The following is a 14,357-nucleotide window of genomic DNA, read 5'->3' on the forward strand; positions in this document are numbered from 1 at the left end:
CGGATTTCCTGAGTGTTCCTATCAGTGGCAGATCTTGTCTTCAGCAAAATACCCTTTGGGCTAGATTTACCATTATCACTGTATACAGTGTTTTGTAATCTGGTACTCTGCCTGTGTTGATGAGGAGCTGATGATGATACTTTACGTTGATGAGGAGAACACAGAAGATGAAGGTCATAGTGTGCAGATTTGATATATATATATATATTTTAAATTAGAGTATAGTTGATTTACAATGTTGTGTTTGTTTCAGGTATACAGCAAAGTGATTCAGTTATACGTGTATATATATTCTTTTCCAGATTCTCTTCCATTATAGGTTATTACAAGATATTGAATATAGTTCCCTGTGCTATACAATAGGTCTTTGTTGTTTATCTCTCTTATATATAGTAGTGTGTATCTGTTAAACCCAAACTCCTAATTTATCCCCCTCCACCTTTCTCCTATGTCTGTGATTCTGTTTCTGTTTTGTAAATAAGTTTACTGGTATCGTTTTTTAAGATCCCACATATAACTGATATCATGTAATATTTATTTGTTTTTCTCTGACTTACTTGACTTAGGATAATAATCTCTAGATCCAGCTATGTTGCTGCAAATGGCATTATTTCATTCTTTTCTATGGCTGAATAATATTCCATTATATATGTACATACATATATATATGTACATATATATATATATATATATATATGTATATATATCACATCTTCTTTATCCATTCATTCCATTCATTTGTCGATGGACGTTTAGGTTGCTTCCATGTCTTAGCTATTATAAATAGTGCTGCCATGAACATTGGAGTGCATGTATCTTTTCAAATTAAGAGTTTTCTCCAGGTATATGCCCAAGAGTAGGATTGCAGGATCATTTGGTAACTCTGTTTTTAGTTTTTTGAGGAACCTCTTACTATTCTTCATAGTGGTTGCACCAGTTTACATTCCCACCAACAGTACAGGGGAAGGTTCCCTTTTCTCCACACCCTCTCCAGCATTTATTGTTTGTAGATTTTTTGATAATGACCAATCTGACTGGTGATACCTTGTTATAGTTTTGATTTGCATTTTTAAAATAATTAGCTACATTGAACATCTTTCCATGTGCTTGCTGGTCTCTGTATTTCTTTGGAGAAATGTCTGTTTAGATCTTCTGCCTATTTTTTGATTGGGTTGTTTGTTTTTGTTTATTGTTTTAATTATTACTTTATATAATTTGTATTTATTAATGAACCTAAGAGAAGAAAAGAAGTATGTATTTCTAAAGTTGTTATATTAACCTTCCTATTTATCACTATGGTTCTCTTCATTTATTCCTATGGATTTGATATCCATCACCACCACAATCCGTCTCTAGAACTTTTTCATCTTTGCAGACTGAAACTCTGTACCCTTAAACAATAAGCCCTCATTTACCCTTCTTCCTACTTCTTAGCAGCCACCATTCTACTTTCTGTCTCTGTGAATTTGATTACTTTAAGGATCTCATATAAGTGGAATCATACAGTCCTTTTGTGTCGGGCTTATTTCAATTTGCATAATGTCTTCGAGTTCATCCATGTTGTGACATGTATTAGAATTTCTTTCCTTTTTAAGGCAAAATGATAAACCATTGTATGTGTATACAGTTGGCACTCCATATCTATGGGTTCTGCACCCACAGATTCAACCAACCATTGATCAAAAATATTTGAAAAAAATTCCAGGAAGTTCCCAAAATCCAAACTTTAATTTACTACTTGTCAGCAACTGTTTACATTGTATTTAAACTATTTACATAGCATTTACATCGTATTAGGTATTGGTATAGGTATTAGGTATTGTAAGTAAATGAGAGATGATTTAAAGTATAGAAGGGGAAGGATATAGTTCAGTGGTAGAGTGTGTGCATAGCATGCACGAAGTCCTGGGTTCAATCCACAATACCTCCATTAAAAAATAATAAACAAACAAACACACCTAATTACCTTCCCTGAAAAAAAAAGAAAAGAAAGAAAAGAAAGAAAATGGTATTATTCCCTGTAGTGACACAAAAATAAAGTATATGGCAGGATGTGTGTAGGTTATATGTAAATACTATGCCCTTTAATATAAGGGGCTTGAGCATCAATGGATTTTGGTATCTACAGGGGATCCTGGAATCAAATACTGAGGGATGACTACCACATTTTGTTTATCCATTTAACTGCTGTTGAATACTTCTGGTGCTTCTATGTTTTGGCTATTGTGAATAATGCCACTATGATCATGGGTGTACAAATAATCTGTTCAAGCTCTTACTTTCATTTCTTTTGAGTATTTGTCCATAAGTGTAATTGCTAGACTATATGGTAATTCTATATTTAACTTCTTGAGGGATCATCATACTGTTTTTGGCAGAGTGGCTCCTGCATTTTATGTTCCCACCGGCACAAGGGTTCTAATTTCTCCACATTCTTGCTCACACTTATTTTCTGTTTTTTTGATTATAGTCATCCTAATGGGTGTGAAGTGGCATCTCATTATGGTTTTTATTTGCGTTTCCCTAATGATAAATGATGTTGAACACCTTTTCATGTGCTTATTGACCATTGCTTATCTTCTTTAGAGAAATGATTATTCATGTCCTATGTGCATTTTTAAATCAGGTTGCCTGTTTTTGTTTTTGTTGCTGTTCAGTTGTAGTTGTCTTGGTGTAGGTCCGTTAGGGTTTATCTTGTTTGCAATCCTCTGTGTTTCCTATACTTGGATATCGGTTTTCTTTTTTAGGTTTGGGGCATTTTCAGCCATAATTTCTTCGAATACATTTTCGATCCCCTTCTCTCTCTCCTCCTTCTGCAACCCTTATAATGAGTTGGTTGGCATGCTTTATATTATCCTATAGATCTCATATGTTACTCTCATTTTTTTTAAAATTTGTCTTTCTGTCTGCTGTTCTGATTGGGTGATTTCCATCATTCTGTCTTCCAAATTACATATTCATTCTTCTGTGTCATTTAGTCAGCCCTTCATTGCTTCTAGGTTGGTTTTTATCTCAGAAATTGAATTGTTCGATTTTGATTAATTTGATTAATTCATCTTTATGGATTCTAGTTTCTTGTTACAGTGATCTGCATTTCTATCAGTAATCTTTCTTAATTCCTTTAGCATTTTTATTACCTGCTTTTTGAACTTGGGATCTAGTAGACTGGGGAAATCTGTTTCATTATTTATTCTTTCAGGGAATTTCTCTTGTTCTTCTAATTGGGAGTAGTTCCTCAGTGTTTTTCATTTTACTTAATTTTCTCTGTCTCTGAATTTAGGAGAAATAGTTGCCTTTAAAGGGATGTTTTTATGTGGAAGTGTCTCTGTGTAGACTGTGTGTGTCCAGTATTTTTGATATGAGGGCTGGTTTTGTATGGATGGCAGCCATGTCTTTCCTCAGAGCGTGCTGACTGTTACTGTCTTATTAAGGGGTGTTATTGGCATTGTGTCTATAGCTTGTGCTGGATGTGAGGTGGGGCTTCCTCTTTACTCTGTGGCTGTTACCATCCTGTTGGGAGTGGGTCTTCTCCCCAGCTGTTGGAGTAGAAGCCCTGAGGGTTGGGTTTGATCAGGCTCCATTGCCCTTGAGTGCGTGTACAGGCAGTGGGTATTTTGTAACATTCTAGAAAGTTGTTGATATCAACGAATTAAGCTGTCTCACATTAGGAAAATGTTAGCTGATAAAGTCTGATTGATCAGTGTAACTCTTTTTGGTCCATGTTTGAATATAAAAATTATGATATAAAGATTCCACTGACATCTTCATTATTTGAGGTGTTTGTATCAAATTTTGGAATCAGCCTTAAGTGCCTGTTAGACCAACACTTTGATTTGTTCATTTTTATAGGTATCTTTTTGTCTTGTTACCCGTTTTGTTCTTCACCTAGTTTTTTTGTCTTGTGGATCTTGTGAAGGCAGTATAGCATAGTGGTTAAGAACACAGGGTGTGGAGGCAGACTTCCTGGGATGGCATGTGTGCTGTGAATAACCTCAGGCAAGTTACCTAACCTTTTTGAGACTTAGTTTTCTCATCTTTAAAATAGGAATAACAATGGTGGTTACTTTGTAGGCTTATTGCAAAGATTAACTGAATTAGAACTTTTAAAGGGCACGGTGCCTGACGCACAGCCCTCAATGCCATGGCTCAGCAAATGTTAACTGCTTGCTGTTACTGCAGTTGTTAATTATTAATTAATAACTTCAGGTATTCACTAACTAAATAACTTGCCGCTTCTCTCCCTCTCTTCCTGCTTCTACTTTTGTACTCTTACAAAGGGAAAGCTGCACTGCTGCCTTGCCTTCAGCATTTTTGTTGACATTGTCGCTGCTTATAGTCTTCTTAATTTTACCGTGTATAATTTGCCATTCAGTGCAAACTGAAGAGAAGGAAAGTCTAAGGCTTTTTTCAGCCTAAAAGAATCTTTCAAACAAAACCACTTTATCAAATTATCTATCTCTTTACGACTTTATTAACCAGTGTAATTTGTCATCAAAAGTAATTTTGCCATAACATTTACTCTGAAACATCACAATTTCAAATGCTTCTGAAGCATTAAGGCAAAATTATATTCAGTATTTTTTTTATGTTTAGGTTATTTGAATATTCTAGTCAGAAAGTGGCAACACAAAGCACTTTAGAAAACTGCTTGGTGGCATTTACTGAAGCTTGATACTCCATGATCCAGCTTAATATATTATGGTTCTCCTTTGTACATGCTTAATATCACGTACATGTGTTCCTGAAAAGACTAGTGTTGGAATGTTCATAGCAGCACTATTTCTAATAGTCCCTACTAGAAATTACTCAAGTGGTCATGAACAATAGAATAAATTTTGGTGTGTTCACACGTTGTAATACTATAGGGAAATGAAAATGAAGGCTCTACCAAGTATATCTCAACAGTATGGTTGCTGAATAGTAGAGATGGATCTCAAATACAATACGGAGAGAAAGAAGTCTAAAAGAGAACTTACTGTGTCTGTTTTTGTTGTGTCAATTATAAAATTAGGCAAAATCTAATCTAAGCTGTTAGAAGTCTTTATAGTAACATTGGGGGTGGGGTTGTGGAGTAGTGACTGGCAGAGAGGATGCAGGGAACTTCTGGAGTGCTGTCTGTTTCCTTATACAGGTGTGTTTAGTTTGGGAAAACTCATCAAGCTGAGAAGTTATATTTTGTGCACTTTGCTTTATGTATAATCATAAAAGCTGTTTAAAGAGTCAACATATTTATGTACAACAAACCTACTGCATTATTCATTTGGTGATATTGAGGTGCCAGTCTGCATGCACTAATTTTGTCCATCATCCTTGTTTAGTCATAAGAAAACTAAAACAACAAAGAAAAGAAAGGTGGACATCTGGTTTCTGAGTTTCCTAGACAGTAGTAATTTTCTTGGGTTTCCAACATATTGGCATAAAATAAGTGCCCCTGTCAGAAAAGAAGGTTGAGGAGGATCCTTTATTGCAGAACAAGGATCCTTTTCATAAAAAGGGATTGGCCCTGAAGGATGACACGAGGCATGTGGCTATGGCTTAAGGCAGCACTTTCTTGGCCACTCATATTTAAGGGCACAGAGTTCTGCCAAATTAATTGGGAAAGCCCACTACTCTGCCTCACAGACTTTGTGGATGAAACAAAGTAAATTTGCACTGCTTTAAGTGACTTACATCTGAGGAAAGGATGGGAATTAGTAAGCTATTTTGGCAAGTTATTCTTTTTAGAATAGTCCAAAGGAAATGTAATATTTAATAATTTAAGGCCTGTTTTATTTTTTAATGTCTTCAGTCAATTTCCATTAATGCAAATAGATTTTTTTTACTTTTAACTTATGTGTATTTAATCTTTATAAGTTTTCTTACGTTTAAAATTTGCACATGCTTGTCATAACAGATTTATCAATACAGAAATGATTAAAAAGCCAAAACCTTTTTTTGGTTCCACTTGTAGACCCTTTTTGGTGTCTGTACATACCATAAATTTATTGATCCTAAGATGTATTTATTACTTCATGATAAAATTGGGATATGTCTCTTGGTTGCTGTCCTCCAGGTGGCAGTCATGATGGATATGGGAAATTTGGCCCAGCATAGCTGTTGATTTTGTCTTCACTTCAGTTGAACTTTTATGCCTTGTGGTAATACATGGGTTGAGTTTAGTTGCTGTTATAAGTCTCTTAAAAAGAACTGCACTATGTGATTTGACATTGGAGCAAAAAAGTTAATAAACGTGTGTGCAAAAGGAACAGAAAAGGCAGCAGGTGTAAATTTAATATGAGTGAAGCAACTCTTCCTTGTTTGAAGGATAACCACAGTTCTGTTTCTGTGCTTTATGGAATCAGTAAGAGGAGCTATTCTATGAGTAAATGAAGGTATGCTGCATTTTATTCTTGAACCATGTGCAAAAACATTCCCTATCACAAGCCAAGCAATGCAACTTAAAGCAGGAAAAATTGAGAAATCCTGTGGACTAGATGGTTGGTGTGGTCAATTCTCATGCCATACAGAGCTGTTGTTAAGGCACTGTGTCATAGTTTTAATTGCTCGTTTCTTCTTATAAATGAATTTAATAAATTTGATCATCTTTTTATGTATTTTTTCAGTGTTTTAATGTATTCAGATAGTCATTTGGTTTTTCTGTTTTAATCTATTAGTGTAACATTTTATATTAATACATTTTCTGTTGTCAAATCATCCTGTATTTCTGGGAAAGCATCTTACTATTTTCTTTTTAAATTAGTAGTTATCTTGTGGACATCTTTCCACAAGCTCTATTATTTTCTACTGTATGGCTCTATTATTCAACTTAGACCCTTTTTTGTGTCTGTACACACAAGAGTGATTCTTTTATTTTTCTGTTGTATGAATATACTATAATTTTTTAAATGGTTGCCTTATTGATGCACATAATTTCCAGTTTTTGCTATTAAAAACAATGTAGCAGGGAATATCTTTCTTTATATACCTTTATATACTTGGGATAGTGTTTCCATAGGATAAATCCCTAGAAATGCTATGCATTTTCATTGCGTGATGAAATAAATTTAAAAATTAATTTTTAAAAAATATTTGCTTGGTTTAGGAATGTCAATCATTGTTGGAAAATATACCAACATGCTAACAGTGGTTATCTCTGGGGTGATGGGCTTATGTGTGTGTGGCTTTTTTTTTTAACTTTAAGAGTTGAAAACAGAACTTACTTAAAAAAAAAAAAATGAAATGCTTAGGAACCTAAGTACTACTTTAGAAATTGTGGGGTTGTAAGCAGTTGGAAGTTAGGATCTGTTGTAGTTGCCGGATAATTCATGTAGCATAATGCAAAAAACACATGGAACAAATTCAAAAGGTATTTGTAGAAGTAAGTTTAATTCATTTCTTCGAGTTTAACAGAGAAAAAACTGCTGATTCTTTTTCAGGGTTTTTTGATTAACTCAAAACCAGAGAATGCCTGTGAACCCATAGTGCCTCCACCAGTAAAAGACAATTCATCTGGCACTTTCATCGTGTTAATTAGAAGACTTGATTGTAATTTTGATATAAAGGTAATGTTTGCTTTTTTCACTTTTTTGTTACTGTTTGTTTAGTTAGCTGGCTTAAATTCTCCCGTTTCAGAAAGGCTTTAAGAAAGTTTACACCATTCATGCAGATTAAAAAATATAAAGGAGTGAGGACAAAAGTTAAACACAAGAAAGACAGGTTTGTGAGTTTACTTAATTCTTTTTTATTTGCTATAAAATTTACGCTAAACCTTTAGCAGCCAGTAGAAAGAAGATGACCCCATCAGTTTTATGATTCACAGTGTTAGTAAGATTGAAAATAAACATTGACTAAGATATCAGTAACTTTTGTTGGTTCTAAGAATTTTCAGGTTGTTGTTGGGCATCTTGAATTGTCGTTTATTAGTGGTCTCACTTGCTCTAATCCAGGGATGGAAATGTTAACCTTTAGTTTTATGCCTTCACCCTTCCAGTATAATTGCTACATCTGTATCTGTATCTGTGTTGATGTTGGGATTTCTCTTGTAATAAGCTGACTCTGTCACCTGTATAAAGTTTATCTTGATGGAGTGGGTTAAGCTGGCATTTCAAATAATAAAACTAAGTTTGCCATAGGACTTCCCTCACTATCATCAGTGCTGCTCTAGAGCTTTGGTTTTTTGATACTCTTAATACGGTCTTTACAAATTTGTCTCTGGATTGGCCTTGTCAGAAGAGCCAGATTGAAGCCTGTAAAAATAAGCCTTGATGTTACTTTTATTGGACTTTCTGAGATCCCAGTGTCTTGCATGTATCTTAGAGAACAGACTATAAGATACTATTTCATGTACTTTCCATCGCTTGATCTTAGATGATTTGTCTGTTTAGTAGGAAAGGCTGCCCTGACTCATGCTGTGCCTGGATTTTTGTCTCTGCTCCATTCATTTCATGAAAGAAATGACAGCTCCATAATAAACTTATTAAAGGAATAAAATAATAACTGTAAAAGGGTTTGAAAATGTACAGCGCTTTGTAAATAACAGTTATGGTTACTATTGTGTATTAGTTCTAAATCTAAACTCTCAATTGCCTTTAATGGGAAATAAATCAGAGCTTGAAGTCAAATGTTGCAGATTTCCTGCTCTTCAGAGTTACGTCTTTTATAGTAGTTTGAATTTAAACCATTTTAAGATTTGATCCAGAACTAAACTATAGTAATTATAGATTTTTCCAACAAAAATGAAATATAGTTGTAATATTTCATTAATTTCATGCCACTAAGAAATTAAAAGTAAACCAATTCTGCTGGTTTCAAGGTTAATTGCACTGTCAAGCTATATAGTTTTTGTCTCAGTCTAGTCTTTGATAACCAAAAGCTAGAATACCTCTTTTTTTTTTTTTTTCCAAATCATTTTCTTTTTTAGGTAGAGATGAGACGTGGTTCACTGCAAAATTTAGGGAAATACTGCCATTGAATATTTATTATTGAGGGTGAAAACCCAACTCAGGAATGAATAGGAGGGCTTGTTAGTCCTGTCCCTTTAGTGGATCCTCATTATGGGTCTGAGTACTTCTAATGGGGTTTCATGATTTAGCTATTACACCAGCTCATCACTTTCCTCTTCCTGACTTGAATTTTATGCTGTAGCCATACTACCTACTGAAGCCTCAACTTGCTGTATCTTTGTGCCTTTGCACTTACCGCCTTCTCTCTTCAAGTTCTTTTCCGAGATGATCTTATCACCTATATTTCTGACTGTTTCATCATTTAAGAGCTAACTGAGGATGTTACCTCTTCTGGAAGCCTTACTTTTCTTTCTACCCTCTCTCTGACAGAATGAATCATTCCAGCTCAATGTGCCACCCTTCCACTTTATAGCTACCTCCTTTATATCTCTTTATGACATTATTAAGAGTTTTATTTCATGTGTTTCATGTATATGCATGCTATGTTTAGGGTTCACATTTTAATTATTAAATATCTAATTTGTGTCATAGTGCATAGTAGGAGAGCAATAAAGGTTTGTTAAATCAAGCTATGTTATATAGTAAGCCTTCTACTTCTGTGTATAATGTATTCTGTAAAAACATGTACATGTAAAAATATGTTTAAAATGTTTAAATTGAAAATTCTCATCAGAAAGAATATTAGAAAATTTCTTACTGTAACTCACCATGTAGACATAGTCTTAATGGATAAGGCTCTAGTCTATACATGTTCTTTAACTTGGTTATTTTTATATCACAAATATACAATGGTATATCATAGCCATTTAATGCTAAAGATTCCTTACTCATGTTGCTTGTAATGATTTCTGCCTTAGTCTCAGTTGTGTTAAATTTACAAGACATTAGTTTACAAGGGAGACACGTTGGCTTCAATCAAGTTATGGAAACAGGCTGCATACATTTGAATCCCATATTTATCATTTATTAGCAATGTGGTCTTAGGCAAGTTGTTTTTTCTCTGTGTGCCTCAATTTCTTTATCTGTAAAATGGGAATTACAAATGTTCCCTACATCATAGGATTGTTACAAGGATCAAATGAAATAAATGTTAAATGCTTATCAAACAGTGCCTTGCCCACAATAAGTAGGCAGTAGGTGTCAGCCATTGATGTTTTATGCTTTTCACCATTGGTGTGAAATAGAATAAAGCTGAAGATGGCAAAGATGCGGACTATATTAGGCTGAGAAGTCCCACAATTTATCATTCGCAAGCTGGAGAACCAGGAAAGCCGGTGGTATAATTCATTTCAAATCTGAAGGCCTGAGAACAAGGGGAGCCAATGGTGTAAATCCTGGAGCCCAGAGGCCTAAGAACCAAGTGCTCTGATGTCTGAAGGGCAGGAGGAGGTGAATGTCAAGAAGAGAGAGAGGGAATTCGCCCTCTCTTCGGCTTTTGTTCTGTTTGGAACCTCAAGGAATTTGATGGTGCCCACCCACGTTGGTGAGGGTGGATCTTCTCTACTCAGTCTATGGAATCCAATGCCAGTAGCTTCCAAAAACCCCCCACACTCCCAAATTGCATTTTACCAGTTATCTGGGCATCTCTTAGCCCAGTCAAATTGACACATAAATTTAGTTCTGACCTTTCATAAACTAAATCATTGGCTGGTTAGTCACACTGAGATATAGTAACTCATGTCAATTGATGTGTAAAATTTCTAATTTGGCTTCTAAAGGGCAGTTTAGTCATGCCAGTGTGTAATGTATAAAAAATAAGTTTCATAAATACACAAGGATAAGAATTATGGATCACCTATCAAGGTTGGATGAATGGATAGGGATAAATTCATCATAGTTACTGGAAAAACAACTGGAATATCATCCCAGAGGAAATTTCCTTTCTAAGGGTGGTCACTGGTGGACAGGCTATTAGGTTTTTTAGCTATAATCCTTAGATCAGAAACCTATGTCTGTATTTTCTGGGCTTCCAAATTGATGATTATGTATGGTTTTATATTAGGTATGTTGTAGAACCTAATCATTTATAATATATGTATGGTACTTCTTTTCTGAATTGCAAATAAATATCTTTTGTAGATAATCAGTAGTGGTTCATTCATGTATATGTGTAATTTTGTATGAATGCAGTGAGTTAAGAGAATAGTTAGAAAAATAGCTAATTTCCTTATTCCTGATGTAGCATCCTGGGATTGAGTACTGAGAAAAGCTTAATTAATACAGTATGCTACAGTTGAGAGTAGTTGCAAGGTTATTTTTTTGTCATGCCTCCTATCCAAAGTGACACCCAAATCTCAGAAAAAAGAGAGTTGGCTCTGTCTTACAGAGCGTTCCTTGGAGAAGGGAACCTTTTCCATTGTAGACATCATAAGAGAGAAGAAAATAAGTAAGTAAATAAATAAAATAGTATCAAGATATTACAAATGATTAAAGGTGGTGGGTATTTCAGGGTTTGCTTTTTATAATTCTTTAGATTTTTTAAAACATGAATATTATGCTACAATAAAAGAATCTAAGATTTCTCTTATTCTTCCTCAAAAGTAAATGATGAAGTGAAAGTTGTGTGTTAGAATAAAGGAAACAGCAGATTTTCTGTATACAAACTATTCCAAGTGGTTTGTGACCCAGAGATAGCCAATAAGACAGCAGAAATGCAATTAACAATTTTTGGAGGGAAGGAAACTGAGTTGTTTGTAACATTTTAAAATAAAGAGAGCACTGTCTTAATTTTTTAATCTTTTATCAAGAAAAGCACACTTGAGCCTTTCAATCTGCCCTGGAGAGATGCAGCAAAAGCCATACCCAGAGTCAGTGTTTGGGTATGTGTACTATCCAGAAGGCCAGTAAGAAGAACTATTGATTACATGCCAGCTGCTTAATTAGAAAACAATCACTTTGACTCACACTGACAAAAACTGTATCCTCTGAAAAATACAGCTCTGTATAGGAAAAGCCAAACAACGTTATTTTGTTTATCTTTGTACAATGCTGTTCTTTACTGTGACAAAATATAATTGTTTGGAAATGTTAATTTTTTCTGAGTATTTGAAATTAAGAAAACATTGCTGGCTCTTTGGTGAAAAAATTAATGCTATATTAAATCTTTCAGTTAGAAAAAATGACTTTGTAGCATTCTAAGGCAGAGAGTTCTTAAAAGACTTGAATTGACATCCCAGTGGGGAATAACATTTTAAAAAATTTTGTAAAATTACCTGGTTAGTTTAAGAACATTAAAATAGTCACTTAAAATAGAACTTTCAGAACCACACCAACTTCTGTGTTTATAGCCAAATAAAGATTAGTTTTCAGAAATCTGTCCTCTGTCATTGCAGTCCACTATATTTCTACCATATGGTTTTAATGCTAAATCAACAATTTCTTCAAATAGTCAATTTTCTTTATTTTAACTGAACTCTAGGGAAGCTTAGTAAACCGAAATGGTACAAGGCATGTACTTCTGCTAAATTTTGTTACCACTTTATGCTGTAGTGATTGTTTTAAAAATTGTAGCTGCAAGAGGCTGAAAGGACTTAGATTTTATTCCCTCCACAGTTTTTTGTGGGGTGTGAGGGGCATGATGGAGTTACATTTGGATTGTAGATGATAAGAAATATTTTGGTTCTTACTTTATGTTGGTGTATGACTTTTACAAAAGTTAGCTGGGATACAAAGCCCTGCTTTACCTGACTTCTGTCTGTCTCAAGTCTCGTCTGTACTTTGTCCTCTCGCCGTAACCTTCAGGAACTTACAAGGCCCCGTATATGTGAAGTGGTCTCTCCCCCTCTATCTTGGTTTCTACCATGTCCTTTATCTGGAATATCTTCCCTCTGCTTGTCTGCCCAGCAAATCTGACTTTGTTTTTGGTCTAAGATTAAGTATCATTTATCTGAAACCTTTCCTGATTTTCTTCAAGGCAGAATAGATCACTTCTTTTTATGTATTTCTTATTTAATCCCATGCCAGTCTCTGTGAGGGAAAAGATAATGTTTTAGATTCCATAGCTTAAGTGCTTAATGCATTGTATGACACTGGTAAATTACTAGTAAATATTTGCTGAATGAACTAATTCAGAAAATCCAAAGGGCTTACCATTAAATTTAACTAGATTAGGGAATAAACAACATTATTGGAACCTTCTATTGGCTTCATGTTCATTTCACTCAACGCTCTTGGAAGTATTTCTAAATCTAGGTAGTCATTTATCCCACATTTTTCTCTAGGTCCAAATATTTATGAGAATTTAAAAAATTAACATAAACATTTTTGGATTATTTAGATGACCTTATAATCATCATAAATAAATAATAAAAATTCTGGAGTGAAATTTCATCATCTTACAAAATAGTCCTCCATTTTTCCTTTTTAGGTTAGCTTTCATCATCCTCTCTCAAGATCTCCAGGCTGATACATTTTGTAGTAGTCTCAAAATTGCACTTTTATTTCAGTAGTATTAAGCTAGGGAATATGAACGTAAGTAGAAATTAAACTCTGTAATATCTCAAAGTCATCTAATATCATTATTTAAAATTTCCTACTCTTTTCTGTATTGCTACAAAGTAATTTGTAACATTTGTTATTAATCTATTTCAGAATCTCATATGCAAGATTCCAGTAAAGGAATGTGTTAAATGATACTCAGTGGAGAGAAATATTTCTACCCATATATGATTCAAACAGCGTTCTGCTACTAGTTTGTTAATTTATTAATTTATTCTTTTCTTCCACCCTTTGATAAAAATATCTGTATTTTAATAATTAGGTTTCTTTACATACAAATTTATTCAATATTAAAACAACAAAGCAAAGTTCTCTTCTTTTACGAGGAAAGTAATATTCAATGAAAGAACAAAGCTGAAAAATAGTAAATTACATGTACTTTACCTTAACCTAATGAAGCAATGTAATGCCAGTAACTTTATTTATATATCTCTTCCATACATATACTTTAAAAAAATTGAATTATAGTTGGTTTACAATGTTATATTAATTTCAGGTGTGCAACATAGTGATTCAATATTTTTATAGATTATTCGCCATTTAACATTATTACAAACAATGACTATTTCCCTGTGTTGTATAATATATCCTTGTTGTTTATCTATTTTATACATAGTAGTTTGTATCTCTTAATCCCATATCCCTATCTTGCCCCTCCCCTCTTTCCTCTCCCCGCTGGTAACCACTAGTTTGTTTTCTATACATGTGAGTCTGTTTTATGTTTTGCTACACACATTTGTTTTATTTTTTAGATTACACATATAAGTGACAATATGGAGTATCTGTCTTTCTCTGACTTATTTCACTAAGCATAATTCTCTCTAGGTCCATCCATATTGTTGCAGATGGTAAAATTTCATTCTTTTCTGTGGCTGAGTAATATTTCATTGTATACCACATCTTCTTTAGCCATTCATC

General features: G+C 34.0%; 1 protein-coding gene across 3 annotated transcripts in view; it reads left to right on the forward strand.

The window, feature by feature from the left end:
• The window catches only part of RNF13 (ring finger protein 13), a 115,861-nt gene that overhangs the window by 38,543 nt on the left and 62,961 nt on the right, over positions 1 to 14,357 (forward strand). For all 3 annotated transcript variants that reach the window (XM_010980552.3, XM_031449177.2, XM_010980551.3), the window contains exon 4: positions 7,416 to 7,541. In XM_010980552.3, coding sequence (XP_010978854.1) covers positions 7,416 to 7,541 — 126 coding nt within the window. The remainder of the gene's footprint in view (positions 1 to 7,415; positions 7,542 to 14,357) is intronic.

The sequence above is a fragment of the Camelus dromedarius genome, chromosome 2 (assembly GCF_036321535.1).
Source record: "Camelus dromedarius isolate mCamDro1 chromosome 2, mCamDro1.pat, whole genome shotgun sequence".
In the NCBI taxonomy this organism is placed as follows: Eukaryota; Metazoa; Chordata; class Mammalia; order Artiodactyla; family Camelidae; genus Camelus; species Camelus dromedarius.